This window comes from Centroberyx gerrardi, chromosome 16 (assembly GCF_048128805.1).
Source record: "Centroberyx gerrardi isolate f3 chromosome 16, fCenGer3.hap1.cur.20231027, whole genome shotgun sequence".
NCBI classification, from domain to species: domain Eukaryota; kingdom Metazoa; phylum Chordata; class Actinopteri; order Beryciformes; family Berycidae; genus Centroberyx; species Centroberyx gerrardi.
In genome coordinates, this window is record NC_136012.1 from 15,097,324 (window position 1) to 15,116,523 (window position 19,200).

General features: G+C 42.2%; 1 protein-coding gene across 4 annotated transcripts; it reads right to left on the reverse strand.

The window, feature by feature from the left end:
• Window positions 1–649: 649 nt before the first annotated feature.
• On the reverse strand, window positions 650–11,260 carry cpeb4a (cytoplasmic polyadenylation element binding protein 4a). Of its 4 annotated transcripts, none has more exons than XM_071903291.2 (12): window positions 11,165–11,260; window positions 9,105–10,233; window positions 8,888–8,986; window positions 7,898–7,988; window positions 6,534–6,584; window positions 6,388–6,411; window positions 5,765–5,941; window positions 5,566–5,655; window positions 5,355–5,473; window positions 4,249–4,363; window positions 3,920–4,101; window positions 650–3,687 (listed from the first exon to the last, which is right to left on the reverse strand). In XM_071903291.2, exons 2-12 carry the CDS (start codon window positions 10,176–10,178, stop codon window positions 3,460–3,462), a joined length of 2,250 nt encoding a protein of 749 aa, XP_071759392.1. In that variant the 5' UTR covers window positions 10,179–10,233; window positions 11,165–11,260; the 3' UTR covers window positions 650–3,459. The 4 variants fall into 4 exon arrangements, with proteins under 4 accessions (XP_071759392.1, XP_071759385.1, XP_071759409.1 ...); XM_071903284.2 differs by having other exon boundaries at window positions 7,898–7,991; XM_071903308.2 differs by lacking the exon at window positions 6,388–6,411.
• Between the last annotated feature and the right edge of the window lie 7,940 nt (window positions 11,261–19,200).

Here is a 19,200-nt window from a genome sequence, read left to right on the forward strand (position 1 = left end):
AAGACAATAAGCACCATGAGAAAATGTAAAATATTGACTATTTTGATCAAGGGTTTCTCTCTACCTGCTGTTATCTCCCTATCTGCAGTATACAGACAGGTATTCAATTATTCTCAGATTGGGGTCTTCAGGACAAAACCTTATCAAATGAGTGTCTGTGGTCTAATGCATATCATTGACATTAAAACATTTGGGAACCCCTGCTTTATCAATTCCATGCAATAAATGACTCAAAAATAAATCCCTCAATGATTTCATTCATTATAATGAGTCAGCCATTGCCTATGTGTGTGTGTGTGTGTGTTTACATTTCACTTTTCAGAAAAAAGAAAAAGTGTTCACAGTGTTTATCATTTCCATAATAGGAGATTCTAGAAAAAGCTTTGTTGAGACAAAACGTGTGAGGTTCAAGTTGAGCTAAATAGCCCTCATTAAGGCCTGAAATAAGCTGGGCCTATAAATACCTCTGACCTGATTCAACCCAACCAGCCAGATGTGCCAGAAAGCTGCTGTCACACAATAATGGCAACAAAGACAAAAATCACAATTACTAGACTGAAAAACATAGCAGCCAGTTCATCACAGCCTTCACTGGGAAATTCTGAAATAAAGGAAAAACCGTTCTTGATTAATAACAGTGGGCTAACAATTCTTCCTCACAGTTGTTTTATTCGTTCAACATCTCACATTACAAATACTTCAAATGTATGCATACAGTTATAAATAGTTGGCTGCAAATGAATATATGACATTAGATCTTTGTTTTTACTTCAATACAACAAACCAACTATAAAAACTGACGTCTGTATTATAGCGTAACTTAATCAGGAGGAAAATATAAAAATTGGAACTTATAAATGTGAAATGACTTAATAAAAATCAAAATGATATCGGGTAAAAAAAAAAAAAAAAGTTAATAAATACAACCTTCCCAGCATACAATTAAAAACTATTGAAATTTTGCAATCAAGTAATACTAACAGACATATCAATATTCTTTTCATCTGAAAATGTGGAGCACAATACAGCAATTAGAAAAACTAGACACATCAACGAGTTTAACACATCACCCCAAAAATATAACAAAAATCTGATCAAAATGATAGTTATACATTTCAATTGAAAATATAGCAAATGCTAAATACATTATCGAACTAGTATATACAATGTTTTCAATCACAGTAGCATGGTAGTAGCAAAATAAGTAAATAAGCACAAAACTAATGTTTAAAAATAAATTCAGGTATAAATTAGAAAGATTTTTTTTTTCTTGCAGACACCAGCATGAACAATAGGAAACAAATAATGTGTAAATGATTGCATGATTTATATGGATTAAATGATTTACACTGTGGAGACTTGTTTCTGGAAAGAATAAGTATTGCACATAATGGCTCAAAGTTAACTTGCAACATTAATCACATTCAGGTTATGTCCCAAAGCATGCCACATCACAAAGGGGGTCAAGTGATCAAGTCTCCTCACCTATGTCCTACTGAGTGTCCTCTACATTACAAAACGCATCCAAGTGTTGTCTCTGTGTAGTCTGCATAAACAGCATGTCTATGTAAGGAAGGCAGACGATATCATGTAAAGAGAGGCTACAAGAGAGGTGATCTCAACGAGATAAGGAAAACAAAGTCAAAGGAAAAAGGAGATCTAGTGCATTACATTAGGTCCTGCATTAACACTAGCCATGTTATTTCTGTATTATATCATGCATGCCAAGAATAACTAGAACTTACAGGCAGTCCCAGAAAGAGGATCTAAATATTTAAACAGCTGTCATTCATTCTGGTGATACAAGGGAAGATTTCACATCGACCAAAGCCAAAACATTTACCCTATGATATTCTTATTGACTACAACTAGAAGCGGAATATCAGAATATATTTTCAAGACTATCAAAATCAGTTTAGAAAGGTCTTGTCATGCCTTAGGATCCTGTAATTATGTTTATTAGGACAGAGGAGAATCTGTGTATGACTGGCTTATGCTAGCCTTATCTTTTTTTTTTTTCTACAGAATCACACCAATGCACCAGACGATTTTGAGATTTACCAGCACTTAAATATATAAAAGCTAAATTGAAAATTATATTAATATCATTCATTTTTCTTTTTAAATTAAGTTTACCATAAATGCAGATCTCTTAGTAACAAAGGTACAAAATTATTTTTCACCAAGTGAAAAAAATGAGGTATTGCAAAAGGAGTTCTCCCATCTGTGAAAAATGTGCCTAAAATGACTATTGAAAAAAATATTTAGAAAAGTAGTGCATAATAAATGTATATATGTTCATGACAAAATAATCAGCTATAAAACACTGTACAAAAATCAGCAGGCCATGTATAAAATAATATCTTTATCTCTGTGACAGCAAATTCTTCAAAGAGTGTCCAGCTACTACCGTATCCAACCACAACACTTGTGATAGAAGCTCCAGTCATGGTAGAGCGTGCAGTGGTACACCATGAGGACAGCTCAGGGAGACTGGACTGTGCATTCCCATTAGTTTGTACTACATTAGCATGTTAGCTTCCAGTGCTAATATCCCTGACAATATAAAGTGAGCAAATACTACTGCCAATACCTGAGCCCTGAAGGCTATGTCTTAATCAGCTGAAACCCACAATCCGAAACTCAAGACGACTCCAGCCTTCCCCCGCCGTACGACAAGAGGACACACCATTATCCTGACGTCCCTCAGATCAACATCTGCTTTTGATGACTTGTTTTAGGCCAATCTTTGGTTTGCCCTTTCTGGTTACAAAGTGTCGATTTTTTTTTTTTTAAACCAAGACCTAAAAACTCATGCCAGCAATCTAAAGACATGTGCCAGACTGAGGGGAGATTTTGTTTTGTGACGTGGCTAGATGCTATACACTGAGCTGCTTGAAAAATTAAATCATCCAACCATCTGAAATAGTGTTCCTACTCTGTTCAACCCAACCATTTGCACTCAACCTTTGGTAAGTGGTACAGTTGTTGTCTAATCCTGCATGCAAAAAGTAAGAAAATGCACCCTTCTTAAACGCAACTTCCATAGTTAGTATACTGATTCAGGTACGACGAACCTCACTTAAATTTTATGTTACTCTTGACAACAAATGTAAGCAGCTTTGCCAGCTAACGCAAGAAAAGAAAGTACAGTCAAGTCAGAAAACATCTAAATCCAAATCTAATGCATCCATATGCTCATGCACACTTAAACTTAAAAATTCAAAACATAAATGGGATTTCACTTTTTTCTTAGCATTTACTTCTTTTAGAAGGCCCAATTTAAAAAAAATAAAAAATTAAATTAAGGAGTTTTTTTTTTCTTTTAAACTTAAAAGGAACTAGCAAAAAGAAAAGTGCATTTATTTTTTATATCGTAGCCCGCAACCCTTCCCTAACTACCCCTTTCTCTCAATCCCTCCCCATTCCCACTTCCTCTCCCTCCCTCGCCCTCTCTCCTCAGTTCCAGCGGAAGGAGATGTGTCGCGGCCGGTCCCCTCCCTCCTTCACCAGGGGTTTGTGGAACTCGCGGCCGGCCCGGGAGTGGATGGCTGCCCAGCAGTACTCACAGTAGTACTGCAGACAGGTCACGTTGGCGCAGAAGAAAGGAGCGAACTTCCCCCCGCAGCGGGTGCCCTGGCACTCATCACACAGCTGGTCGTCCAGGACGTATGGCTTCACTTCCACCTGGGAAGGAGCGATGAAATGAGGAAGGATGATAGAAAACAGTGGGATAAAAAGGAGGTATAGAGAGGGGAGGGAATTGCAGAAAAAGAGGAGGCCGGATGCATAATGTAAGAGCCAGCACAGAGAACAGATGTGGCCGGAAATCAACCAGCCAACTCTGAATGCGTGCACAGCTAAATATTTCAAAAGGTGAAATATCTTATCAACATCTACACATCTTGTTTCGACTCACCCGTTTATCAATCTCCCCATGCTGCAGTTGAACAAATCGGGCACTAATGGCTGCAATGTAGCTTTGCTGATTGGAGAAGGCCACCCGCCCTGCCCCTTTCGGATACTTGAGCTCAGGGTCCGTGTCGATCCCGGCGTAACACACGCCCCCGTACAGACGGTCCATGATCATGGCAAGCTCCACTGGAATGGCAATACACAATGCATATAATGTGATACCAGCAGCACTACACAACAAGAGGGAAAAAGTCCTCCAAAAACATATTATATTTTTAAAGCGCAAAGCCGTGTCAAACATTTCAATCACATCTTCCTCAGTGACAAGTGTACCTGCACGCAGGGGACGTGGGACGCCCCCGACAAAGATGGTCTTCCTTGGGTCCAGTGGCTGAGAGCCGTCCATCACAAAGTCACTGTCATTTAGGTTCCAGGGCCGGATCTGGACCTACAAAAAAAAAGAAGATTAATTTCCTTTTATTCAGTCTCTCTTCCTTTGGGAGCTTATTTTGGATTGCGACCATGAAAGCAGTTTGCTGCTAATGTGATATGGATTAACAATTTCCTTAGGTTCGATTTGGCTGCCACTGCAAGATGTCGTCGGTGGTGGCTGGGCCTTTTCACTGGAAGTCCCTGGACTGACAGTGAAATAGGTCCGCCAGCTGGTGAGGCCACCACTTAATATTTGTAGCCTTTTTGTGTGAGGAGGGCAGATATAACATCCTCCTGGGTTATACAGTATAAATATTGCCAAATAATTAAAATAGACAGAACAGGCATTCCCACTGAAATAAGCATGCTTGATTGCTCATTTGACTGGTGTCCTTCAGATGGTTGCCGCTGCATTTTTGATGTTTTGCAATGAAAATGAGCATTGGTACAGAGCATGAAACCGATCAAAGAGAGCGGATGGATTACTTTGGCTTCCACTCCCCTTCAGTGCTGCCTGAGGAAGAGCACTGAGCTTGAAACACGTGGCATATTCTGCATGTTTATAGCATATATTTGTTCACCTGCTCATTATGCGCTGTTGTTCATTTATGCGCTTTTGAAGCTTGAATAAATATTTTGACGTTGCACAAGTAAAGCGCTTCCAACCCCTTTATTATGATTATATCCTGTGCCACTTTAAAAACCCTTTTCTCCCCGCTGTTTTTTAACATGGTTACTATGGCAAAGCCATCACTTGGCTGAGCGTTACAATTTGAGCTTTATTAAATGTTTCAGCTTTCTGAGACTCATGGACTGTACAAACTCAAAACAAAGCTTATTTACATAATACGATCAAAATTCTATGACAGCCATCTTAAGTGTGCTGAAGTAGATTGCATGAAGCACCAAAATGTGTGATTCTCATTCTATGATTTTAACATTCGTGTCAGTTTTAGACTCGCTGGGTGAGTATACACGTTTGCAGCCACACAGAATGACACACTCACAGGCTTGTCTTTGATGGTGGGGCTGGAGACACACAGGTAAAGCTTCCCATCCTCCTCAATACAGGCATCAATCAGAGCCTGAACAGAGCTCTCGTCTTGGAACAGTAAGAATGCATATCCTAAAGAGGTTGGACATACAGTTAATACATGCCCACACGATGAACAAATACTCATCAGTCAATTTGTGGGCACAAAAAAATGTTCAACTCACCTTTTGGTGGGAAATAGGACTTGCTCTCGGCCTTGTGTGGCCAGTCTACAAACAAGTGACCAAATCGACGGAAACTGGCGGTGATTTCATCTGAGAGAGGCAAGGTGACGAGTTAGCACATGGAGAGAAACAAGCATATTGGTGTAGTAATGGCATTGTGTGACTACTACAGGCGCCACCATCAAAATGTTGTCTCTACCTTCGTCTATGTCTGGGGGAAGCCCTCCAACAAACACCTTGCGCGAATATCGCTCTACGCGTTCGCCGTTGAGGTGGGGGAAGCAGTGGGCGGAGCCAAGGCCAGCAAGCCCCTGGTCACCTGACTCCTCCTCTCCAAAGGAGCGCTCATCCTCCATGGGGAAGAGAGAGGAATGGCCTAGGGGGGAGAACGGATGCTAAAATAATCTGGATTACACATATTGGCTCACCACTACCAAGGTTAAATCAGGATAAGAATTTTTATGTTTGAAAATGTGTTTTAATATTACAATGAGGAAAGAATTTTTGTACATTAGACGTAACATAAAAGTACATAGTGTCAAGAAACTACATACAGAAGCAGCAATGATTGTGTTTTTGATGACAAAATGAAAATATGATTATTTCACCACTAGTTCTTGGCAAGCAACCACAGCAAGGCCTACAAGCCCAGCAGAAAAAGGGATCAAACCCAGACAACATTTCAAGGCAGAATAAGCAGTGACACTGAAGAGTCAGCAGACAAACACAGAGGCCAAACCACAGAGTCATCATGTGAGGTGTCATGGCTGCTTTGTAAATAGCATTACATAAAACAAGACAAACACATTCAACAAGCTTTACCTCGTCTTCTGCCATAACTTCTGGCTGCATGTAAAACAACACAAAACACTCTTGAAATGGGTTTTGTTTTTTTTAAAAAGGCACATGGTCATTATAAACAAACACTGCTACAGCACTATAAATTTGCATGCATGCCATTTACATACCATTCATAGGCAGAGGCCCGTCTCCACCCTGATGAGAGAAGCCGTAGCGTCCTATGTGGACACAAGACAGGAAATTTAACGGCAGGTTCATAACACTATCTCATGCAATCTGATTCCCACCCAGAGTCCCAATAATGAATTCCTTTCCCTGAAATATCAATAGCTCACTAACCCACAAGTATTATGTTGGAATGGATTGAGGTAATGTGCTCTGTTCTATGTCTGTAGGACGACGGGCAATTCAAGATTTCACACATTAGGGAAAAGTGTGGAGATTTAGCAGATTGGCAAATCTAATAGTGCCTCAATTCTGACATGTAGCCTAAGCATGAGTAGTTAGTGTAATGTGATATATGAGACGACCATGGGAATAAATCTGACTGTTTTATCCGTGACAACTGTGGAAGTCATTTTATACACATCAGTAGGTTTTTGATTACCGAGGAAACTCTACAGTAAATTAAATAATAGAAAACACTTTGAAGACGGATGGCAGCAGACGGTATAAATGATCAGAGAGGGAAGTTGCAGAAATGAAGGTGCATGCACCAACTGGCCCATAGTAGCATACGGAAAAAGTCTTTCAGTAGAGCAGGCTGCTTCCCTGTGATGAAAAAAAAGTTTCTTTTAAGATGAAATGTAACAAAACTGAACTGGAATGTTTAATTCATGACAGAATTAGTTAAGCCGAGATCAAAGTGCCTGCACGCATTCTCTGTTAGTGCAAAAGGCAGATTCTGCACAATATCCTAGATGGACTGGCACCTAATGATTGGCTCCCAGGACACAGCCTGCATCTGTACATTGAAGTCCAGCAGTCAGCAGAAAACAATCAATTATCAACATTGTGAAATAATAGAGATGGGAACGTATATCGAAATTCAATATATCGCAACGCAAAAAAGTGACAATACGTATTGTGGGGCAGAAAAATGAATCGTGATATTAGCTACATTTTATCCTGCTGTAGTGGCCCATTACAATTTCATAAGGTCTCCATCTAAATTATACTATTTGCACTTTTAATTTAGCATTTTTAAATTGCTGTTTATATTCTAGCAAGCCAGTGCCATTGCTAGAAAGATTTGTGGCTCAGGAATAAACATAATTCTGCACAGATACTTTGTTGTCATTGAACTTTTATTTATTACATCATATCATGCGTGAATCGAATCGTGAACCCCATATAGCGTTATCAAATCGTATCGCGACATAACCATATCGTCCCATCCCTATGAAATAATCTCTCATTTCTCCCTTTTCTACTTGCTGTCAAATACATGCAACAAACGCCTGCATTCATCTACCGCCAGCTGTGGGGAAAAAAATATCCCTTCCTCATTATTGTTAGTGTGGGAACCAACCTTTCAAGGAATCCTGCTCAGCCCTCATAATGTCAATCAGAGAGTTCTCCAGAGAATGCATACTGAAACCATCAAAGGACCGTGTTCTCTCCTGCTGAAAAAGAGGAAGACAACAATTAGCCTCTGCTGTCCCCACTAGGTATGTCACCATCTAAAGCAGCCCAAGCTGCCACAACCCTGACATAGTCTGTTAAGATGCTAATAGCTAATAAAAAAAACCCACTGTTGTCCTTCAAAGAGAACACCCCCATAGAGACCTTCAGTGGAAAGCATGGCAAACACAAAATGTTGCCCAGAATATGTTTTGCTAAAATCGCCTAAATAATTGCTGCAATCAAATAACAACTCTACTGTTTCTGATTGCATCAGATAAAAGGGTGAAAAAATGTGTCCTTCCACTAAGCCAATTTCAAATGAATACCAATCCTAATTGAATGGCATAAGATGAAAGATATAGTCACTCCAGCGTTGTAACCAATCCAAAGATAAGGAAAGCTGTGATGACTAAAAAAATAACAAGAGCGAGGAGGTGCCCGACTGTGTATCTAAATGGGTTGAGAGCATGCAAAGCTGCAGTAGAACACAAGACAGCACAAATCAGGACAAGAGCAAGGCTATGTGATCAAAAGATAAGACTGCTCCTCCTCGACCAAATGATCTAGATAACGACCTCACATGTAAGTTTCAATTCGTCTGTTTTGTTGGCTTAACTGTCACGTATTGTATCAGATGATCTACTTACGGCATCCTGTTTTGCTCAATGGCTTATTTGTTGAATTTGATACAGTTGAGCATGTTTAATAGGATAAACATCGTTTACCACTGGGGGGATACACAGGACACAAGGCGCACTTACCATGTGTGGAGGGGTAGGACTGTGGCCTAGGTTGGCTGCTGTCTCCAAGTGAATGGCAGCTAAATTGTACTATTCCCTTTTTCACAGTAAGTCCCTAAACAACAGCCTGATTGTTGCCAAAGTGACATGCTTACCTGGAAAGGGTAGACGTTGTCACTGCGGCTCATACTGTCCTCCATCCACCCCTTGTGATTGAAGCCGGAGCTATTTCTGGGGTACTTCTGAGAGGGGACCTGAAGGGCAGTTAGATGAGTTTCATACAATTTTCCTAGATTCAGTTTATTGTATAATATAACATCATCAATGAATGTTAGGATCTGCTAGGCCTTTATTGGTGACAATCTCATCTACCTGGTTGTTGGGGAAAGACTTCTTCAGTGGGGAAATGGAGTTAAGGGCCGTCATTCCTCCATTGAGCCCCCTGCGGTACTCCCGAACCCCCTGTGTGCCTCCCCAGCCACCATAGCCGCCACCGGGGCTCCAGGAAGTGGATGTGGGGGTGGAGGGGCTCTGGTAGCTTCCCCAAGGTGAAGGGGGTTTGCTCTGAGCAGGAGCCAGGTGGGGCAGCTGGGTGAAGGCTCCGGTGCGATGGGGGTGCGGAGGGAAAGAGGGCTGGGGTGGGTGGGGGCTAGCTGGGGAGCGACGGTGCTGCTGTGGGACCCCCTGGCTGTGGGGATGGTAGTGTTGGGGGTGAGGTGGGGGAGGAGCGGGGTGGTGTTGGGAGACTGGTCCTATCTGGGGGGAGAAACTGCCCCCCGCCCCAAAGCCGGGCCCGGCGTGGTGGGAGAAGTTCTGGAACAGCAGGGGAGGTCCATTGGCGTTGGAGCCAGCAGGGCCGAAGAACCCTCCGACGTCCTCCCCAACCACCGGAGATGGGTTGGACGGGACGGCGGGGGACCAGTTGTTGAAGCTGGTCAGCGAGGAGGAAGAGGAGGTGGACTGTGCACAGCTCGTACCCATTCCCAGGCTGTCCTGGTAGTCGAACCCACTGAGCACCGGGGACTCCATCCTCAGCTTCTCCTTCCCACCGCTGCTCTCCAAAGAGCCCTTCTCTAATGAGCCATCTTCAGGCAGAGCACCCTCAAGCTCCCCTAGGCCCCCACCTGCCTCCTGCTGGCCCGGGGACAGGGTCTGAGGCTGGGCCTGGACCTGAGACTTCTCCTGCATTTCCTGGAGGTCCAAGGCCTTGGACTTGTCTGACTCCAGAATCTCATCTTGCATGTTACTGTGTTGGGCTACGGCAGGGAACAGCCAAGCACTGCCCCCATTGGTGGAGCAGGTGTTGTTTACGAAGGAAGGGGGGCTGGGGGGGTTGGAGGGGTGGTGGGGGTGCTGGGGTTGGAGGTGAGGAGGGATCCTTACAGGGAAAGCAGATTTGTTACCACTGCTGTTCTTCACCAGGACTCCAAACCCGTAGTCCCCCATTTATGAAACCCAGTAAATCCTCACTTGACTTTTGTCTTTCACTGTCTTCTTTATCCTAAAACGTGGTTGAAGGGGAAAGGAAGGGGGAGGAAGGGGTGACAAAAAAAGCAAAAGGGCTGTTACACCTCAATTTGATTTGGCCTCAAAAACAAGCCTCGCCAGACGCAGTGACTTTGCTAGGGCTGCACCCTGCCCGGTCTTGTGATGTAATCAATGAGATTAAATCATTGACTCGCTTAGCCATGGGAGGCCTGGATGAAATATTACACTCGCATAGCAAGCAACCACGGAAAACACCCAACCTAACCAGCGTAGGCTGACTGCGAAGGCAGCTAGCAGCCTGAGCTAGTGAAGCTGACGTCTCCAAAGGTCGTTATGCAGCTAGCAGCAAGCTAACAGCTGCTCCGCCACCTTCCATGTGCCCTATTAATCATACAGATTGCAATGGTCAAATTTTAAGTCCGTTTATGCATTGCAGTGTGTCTGTTAATGCTCGAGCGCGGTGGACGGTTAAAGCACGGACACCTACCGAATAATCTTCCTTTTTTCAGCAATGACCTCCTCATCCGCGATGATTTAAATAGAGGAAAATGTTGATGACGTCTCTTGTCTGTTCTGAATCTAGGGTAGTTCCCTTCACCAAGCCGCTAGGCTAGGATAATAGCCGATAAGCTACTACAGTACATACGTTGTAGCATATTTGCAAACGAACTGGGAAGCAATAGACACGTATCGCTACAACGTTGCTCAAATTTTCAGTCATGTACACGAAAACGTTTTCAGCGGCAGGACGGCGGAATTTTCCAGGACATAATAAGTTGGAAATGGTGTATGGCTCTTTAAACGACCTCGTCTGTTTCGTGTCCTGTATGTTCAATGTCACACAGCCTACCAATCCTTGTCATCATTTTTAGCTCTCGAAATACGCAACTCATCTGCCGTTCGCACATAATAAGCGTATTTGATAATATATCGTGCATAGCTACCTTCAGTTTGGTGGCATGACCTTATCGTTTTGATGTTGCCATATTTTAGCGTTTTTCCTTTTTCTGCATTTCCTAGGCAGCCGGTGTAAATGGTCTCCTCTCTTCTAGATGACAGCTGGGCCAGTCGGGAGACACTTCCGTCTCCAAGCCCCGCCCCCTCCATCAGCCACCAGCCACTCGCTGTCAGGGTTTCCCTCCGAAGCTCCGCCCACCTGCACAGATAAATGACATTTAATTGGATATTTGTTAAGAGACCACACCTATAACACTCCTTTTCAGTGAATGGCACATGCACTCAAGATGTTCTCCTCCCAAATAAGGATGCCTGGAGATTCATGGGAGGAGTTGTTTTTTTTGGTAAGGAATACACAGTAATGATCCAACGCAATTTCTATTTAATCCCTAGACTGAAGGGATATCTGTCCATTACGTAAGTGTATGAACATTTGTATTTTACAAAAGCAGGACGAAAAGATACATTTTAGAAGAGGCTGATATATTGCAAATGCAGTAGAGTTAAAAGCCAAGTCAAAACATTTGAACCCATTTTTACAATGTAAATGAGATAATTTGACAAGCAAATGTCCTTTTCCTACACGCCAGCCCTGAGCAATTGTTAGAAACTGGTGTATGGAGTGTCATAAGACCTTGAAGAAGCAATACCATTTAAAGAACATAGATAGATATATAGATAGATAGAGAGAGAGAGAGAGAGAGAGAGAGAGAGAGAGAGAAACTGTCTGTGACACCCCTTTGTTGGACAGCTAGAAACTGAGCCCACAGCAAAGTACTGCATAGCAATCTCATTAAAATAAGCTGCTGCTATTTTCAGCTCGTAATCGAGCTTGAGAGCTTGATTAATTTTACTTTGGTCAGATCTGAGCTGTACTCTATCTCTCAACCCCCCCACCCACCACCACCACCACCACCACCCACCCACCCCCACTATTATGCACACCCACCCTTATATTTATCACACACACCAACCAGATAACTTTTTGCTATATTGCTATGCTGAATCATGCCCTCAATAAACGATCATACCTTTATTGAATCTGTGATAGTTTATGAGGCATTGTTGTTTATTTTGCCATTTTGTCAAAGCTGAATCACAATAGCTTTAATGATCTGTTGACCCATCCAGCATCAGTCAGTGACATTTACTCTACTTATACTCTACTATAGCCTCCTGAGCCGGTCTCTGCCCTGCCTGTCAACACTCTGCTCCAGTCCCCCAAGGTGGAACCCACCCTTTTACTTGTATATCCTGTAGCAGGCATCACCCCACCCCACTCCCCCATGCTGCAGGGCCTGTCGGGGTGGTTTAACTACACAACAATGTGCCTATAAGCCACGAGCTTCCCCTCGCTGTTTTGAATAACAGGCTACCGATCCAGGTGTCACTGTCAGCCCATATGGGATGGAGGTTCACACATACCATTTGAGCTGTAAATTCTGAAACCTGACAGAAAAAAATGAAGTCAGGTTGACCATTACTTGCAATATACAGCAGATTCCTGCATGGTTTGGGTCTGACGAGGGCTTGTTCTTCTCACTCTCTCTCTCTCTCTCTCTCTCTCTTTAAGTTTTGACTGGCAGCACACACTCTTTGGAACTCTGTTGCCATATACCCATGTGAATCTGTACGCTCAGATCGTTTGTATGTGTGTATGCATACAGTATCTGCATGTGTATGGCTGTGTGTGTGTGTGTGTGAGTTAGGATCCACCATGTTGTGTGTGCTCCTGACTGCTGAGTACAGTGGACCTGGTCTGGTACAGGCCTTTTGAGGCTGACAGTAACCTGAGCACAGTGAGTTGTGTCAGCATTTTTCCTCCTGAGAGCAACACACTCTGTATTCCCTCGGGAAACTGAGCTGGGCTATAGAGGTTCCACTCTTAGATATGTAATAACACTTAGCATAGGGACATAGGGATATTGAAAATTCAGAATATATACTTTTTTCTTGTCTCTTATAAACAAACCACTATGTCAGTACATATTGTCAGACCAGGGCAGGACGTTCCTCTTCTGCGGTCCAGCAAGAGACAGAAGAGGGGTGCACCTATTCACCCTGGATGGGTCTTAAATGATTCATCCATGGAACGCAGGCACCCAGTCATTAATTCATTAGTTCACACTAGAGCGCAGGGGAGCCGTTCACAAAGCACCTGGAGCTGACTAGCTCAGGTTTCTCCCTTCAGAGACGCAGAGTCTGGCTGCAGCTCAGCCTCCTCTCAGACCTGATCTCTGCTGCTCCCATATTGATACAGCCTCTGTTGCCATACCAACCCGTTGTATGCACGGTGGGAGATTTCGGCTTCAGCCAGCAGCTCATTGTTTTGCCAGTCGGTCATTCAGCTCAGACTTGTTGCACTGTTGCCACAGGCCGAGGGTGATGCGGCATCATTTCTCTCATCCCAGTGAATTGTCTTATCACAGCTCCGTGACTATAGTGTGACACCAGGCGACTGTGTCAGTGGATGTGTTGGCATGTAGCGCACACGGCCCTTTCTATCTGTGTGCGGTGGAAAATACACACTATACACACTCTGCAGTGGAAAATACACACTACAACACCCACTTTCTCTACACTGTAAAGGCTGATTTATTGCAAATGTCATAACTGCTATGTGACGCCCACAAGGATTTCAATGTATTTGCAAAGTTCTTTTGAATGTAGATATTGAATTGAACACTTCAGGATACAACGAGGTGGTTGAGAATAGATAGATAGATAGATAGATAGATAGATAGATAGATATGGGTCTTCATAAACACACTCCACAAAGACTTAATATTCTATCTTATTGTATTGTATTGCAGGAATCACATGTTTTGAAACCATACAGTTCATCCCAAAAGGCTTTAGTCAACTCACAAGTAATGCTCTCCACTCTTAATTTCAGTGTTACAAAAGATGCCGTTGTTGAAGCCCATTAAATCTGCAATGGCAATTGGCAATGGCAATTTATTTTTAAAGCGCATTTCATTACTCAATGTGCTTTACATTGAAAGACAAAAAATACAGGCATAAAACATGAGAACATAGGTAACATGAGCAACATAAATATATATATTATATTATATATAATATAAGCATGAGTAAAATGCAGAAACTGAACCAGTGAAGCATACACCCAACATATATTAAACATACCACACAGCAATAAAAACCCCAAAAAACATCAACACAATCGAACAGAAACCCCCGCCCCGTCACATAGCCGCACATGCAACCAACTGCACAAGAAACAAGTGCCACAATACGAGTACACACACACACACACACACACACACACACACACACACACACACACACACACACACACACATACATACATACACAGTAGCTAATCATAAGCTTTGGAGAATAGGAAAGTTTTTAGTTTGTTTTTGATAGTGGAAAGTGCAAGTCAATGGATATATGATTTATGGTTTAATGTGGACTTCTTTACCCTGAGGAAGTAGAGGAAATAAAGTATATCTTGTTCTAGTTTTAAAGCAGTGAGCCTTTTCCTTTAACAAGGGCCAGTTGACATTCTGTTTTTGAGAGTAGATCTTAATATTTTGTTTATTTCTAATCAGAAGTTTTCAGGCTGCTTAAGCTTGGTATATTACTGAATAAGATAATGCACTGACTAAATTTGGAGTAGCTTTGATCACAGTAGTGGATTGTCCTTGTTAACAAACAAGGTTGTAGGTCTTGTGCTACTCACTGTAACCTAAGACAATATCTTCATTATTCATTAAGTGCAAAATAGATACTTATTCATCAAGTCACTATAAAACATAATACAAAATGCATCTGTTATTCCATACTGGATTGTTCTGTGGCATAAGTTTTGTTCGTGCAATAGTTTCCAAAACACTAAGACCTGGCTATGAAATGAGGACAACTCAACGGGAAGTTTGGACACTTCATAATCACATTTAAAAACAGAATCAGTGCCGCCAAATACTTAAACAATTACAGAAGAAAAATGAAGCCAAGCCTCTTACAAGTGCTTGTAGCCTACTCATTTCAACTTTAAGGAACCATTCTTGGCTTCAATCAATTATATTTAACCCGCACTTATCAAAAAGTGAAATGGCATGGAAGTACTATATAGGCTAGGTTTCCACATATCTGTATTGACCCTGCTTATGTACACCACGTGTTTCCTGCTCTTGTGACAAGCAGCAGAGAGATGTCGCCACCCAGCGGTCATTTGATGCAACTACACACTCAGAGCTTGGCTGTGAAAAAACTGCACTGTGGCAGACTCTGCAAGGCAGCTTCGCACTGAGCTGCACAGGTGCAGATATTACAGAAGCTGTATGATGTGTTATGGCGTGGCACTTAGCCCATATTAGTGTTCAAGTTGAAGACCTCATCTCACTCAGACGTTACAGTATGTGGGCATTTATTCTTCCCAGTCACACTGCAGGGGAATGGAAAAATGATGAGGACAGGATTTGTGTTTCAGACTCCCATATTTGGGCAGTGCAAATCCACCTCAGTACATTTAACTTAACTCTAGAATGACTTAAACCCCCCAAACAACACTTTGGAAGTCTACTTTTCAAATCAGAACATTGTCTAAATGTTTAGCGAGGCAATACACACTGTTGGGGGAACTCATAAAAACTGACACCCTCAACCCACCCCAAAGCATTGCATACAATCCAGAGCCGCTGACGTAAATGTTTAGGCCTTTCAATAGGGTGGATATTTCCAGTCCTTGAAACTTTAAACACAGCCCGTATTTCACTGTCAGAAAGGAGGCGGCAAGTCAAACGACAATGGGGTGTCTTTTAACCTGTGTGTATACCTGAGACGGCGGGGCCTTCTCTGCTAACCTGCTGAGAGCTGGTTGAATTTATACCACAGACTGTTCTTTCTTTTTCCTCCTCATCCATGACCAAAACATGGCGATGTGGCTTTTTCTTGCACAGGAGCACAAAATACGGACAATTGAATCGCTAGGCAGGGAATGAATTCTACCTCTTTTACTGTCCCACAACATCACATCTGTACATGGTGTGCATGCGTCTTGTGTTTACACTACTTTAATATGGCTCAAAGTAAAACAAGCTGTGATGAAAGAGACAAACATTGCAAAAGAGACAGACATGTACAAAATACCGACAAAAATATTTTAATGATAACAAGATACATCTGACTTCATGAGTCCAAAGATATTTATAGTACTGTATGCCCGTTGTCTTACAGGTGCGTTACAACCTTCTAGACCATGTTCTGTATTTTAAATGGTGAAGGAAACGAGAGTCCTTGTGCATAACCAGAGGAAAACACGTAATGTGGTGACTGAACATTAAAAACACAGGAAACATGGTTAGTTCATTTCCCTCTGAACACAAAAACAAAAGTCATTCAAGCCACTACAGTATTACAAGAGCCATATCAAACCTAATAATAGAGAGCTGGACAGATTGTCATTTTACAAACATACAGTACATTCTCAATAGGATTAGCTTATGTCTCATAAACTGTACTGGGATGTCATAGGAATCCCAACTTCAAAAAACTGAATAGAAAAGAAAGACTCCATCAGCGAAAAGCCTGAAAGCCTCACTGATGATTCCAACCCTCGGAGCTTGTGATAGTCTCTAAATGACTGGAGGGAAAACGTAGTGAAAACATTACCATACTGTAAATGCATAAGAGAAAACAAAGTGAAAAACCCTTAGAGGAGCCAACAAAATGTGAGCACATTTCCAGTCCTGTATTTGTTTTTGTTTTTTTTATTATTTTTGTTGGGCCAGGCGCTTTGCATCATGTGGTGCAATGTGCTCTCAAAGTGTTTTCTGCAGCTACAGCATGTGACTGGCCTGAAATGGTCAAACGCCTGTGTCTGTGAGCTGAAGGAGGAAGAGAGGAGAGGAAGAGTAGTAGGAGGAGGAAAGACAAGAGTGAATCATCGCGAAAAAAACAGTGAGTGGAGCTCTCTCCTTCGCTCTAGTCTCCTCTGCCTCCCTCTGTTGCTGGCTCTTGGCTGTGGCCCAGAGGAATTCTCTGGTGGCCTCGGTAAATATAACATTTAGAATAACAGCGCCAGAGCCCCCGTGTGTGGACTTAACCCAGTTCCTGGGTCCTCGCTGCGCTGCCTGCGGCTCTAAGGGGGAGAATAGCAGGCCTTCATGTCTCTCCTGACCTAGGTAAGGGATCTAGAGGAATAAGGGCTAATTTAGAGAGGCCAGAGATCAGGAGGGTCTCTGTCAAGCCTCTTGCCTGGCCACAGGGACACCAGAACAGGGCTACAAGGCTCTTCTAAAGGAGAGTTCAATCTGGTCCTACGGAGCAAGTGGGGAAGCAGGATTTTGTTCCAATCCAGTATAAACAGACTAAACTGAAACAATCATGGTGCTGTAGTTGATAAGGTGTGTAAGGACAGGGCTGGAAGGCAGGACTGCTCAAGTTAAAAAAATCCCATGAGACCCGGTTCAGACCGCTCTGCTGACCCGGTCTCACCTCTGAACCTGCCGCAGCCCGACACCGATATCCAACTGACAATCATCCAAAGTGCAAGATCTAAGACTTTTGTGGCTCAACATCATCTTAAAATAGCTCTAAATCAATTGAACATCTGCTTTAAAGTCTCCCCACCACACAACATCATCCGTTCACTTGAAAATCACAGAGAAGCGGTCGCTGTGGACACAAACAAGTTTAGGCACCTTGATGTGTGTGATTTTACATTTGAAATAAGATGGAGGACGTCTGACAGGACTAAACATTGAACTTTGAGCTACTATTGTGCATCCTCTCTTTGCTGCAATTCACTGATAGCAGGCAATTTAAAGGGAAAACCAACTCTAACTCAGAATGTCTAATCTTTGACAGTTCAATCAATATTTGTGAACAAGAACTGTCTCCTGAAGCTATAAACATAATGTTAATCTGCATTGTCACTGGGAGACGCTTTCTGAGGCTCCATTGACGATGAATGTGAGACTGACTTTGTGGTACTTTGAGTTTTTACATCCAAAAGAGATACATTTCATAGTAGCACTTACAGTTATGAAACAAAAAACGAATCAATAAAACTTGTTGTTCTCCCATTCATTGCCACTGGAGCCGCCCCAGAGAGCGGTGCTTGATGACATCACAGATCAGTCCTGGCTCTCTTATTTCTAGCTTAGTGAGAGACTTATCAATACACACAATTCTGCAATGACTGTCCAAATTCATAGTATTATATATGCATCCTCTTTAGAGTGGATTTTCACTTTAAGAATGTACAAGTTTGCTGGCTTCTTGGCCATCATGCACTACAATTCATATGTGCCAGTACTGGACTTGAAACCTGTACAATTTGTATTTAATCATCAAGTATCTATAATTATAATACACATTCCCACTTTGAAACAACAAATGGTGTATGTTACATATCTACAGACCAATGTGTGATGGGTGCAATACTGTGACGAAAACACCAGAAAGCACACCATATACTATTTCATATATAGTATATCAGTATTGCATATGGTAACTATATTTATACATGTTTATATAAATATAGATAAGTATATTTCTATGTACATTTTGATATTTCAACATTGCATAAAGAATAAAATAAATAATACAAATATAATCAAATCTTACAGTAAGTATGATTTGAGAAATGCTATATTAGAGCCGAAATAGTCCTAACAATTGAAATAATCATGATAATAACAATTATTATTATTCAATAATAAACAAAAAAAAAAAAAACGTGGCCTACAGTCTGGCATAACAGTACAAGCTACACCACAATTACCCTGCAAGTTTACCATGTGGGACTGCTGGAATGACTGGAGAGGGAGGAATAAGGACAGAAAAGGTGGGGGCTTGTTTCCTTCTGCTCAGTCTGTCCGGGAATTTGTGTATGCATGTGTCTGAGAGTGTGTGTGGGTGTGTGGGTGGGTGAGTTTTGTTTTGGTGCTAGTGTGCACATGTGTGTATGCATTATTGTGTGAATGCACGTAAGTGTGTGAGTGGGGTTTCGATGGTGTTGGGGTCGGGGGGGTCTGGACAGTCTCCTGTGTTT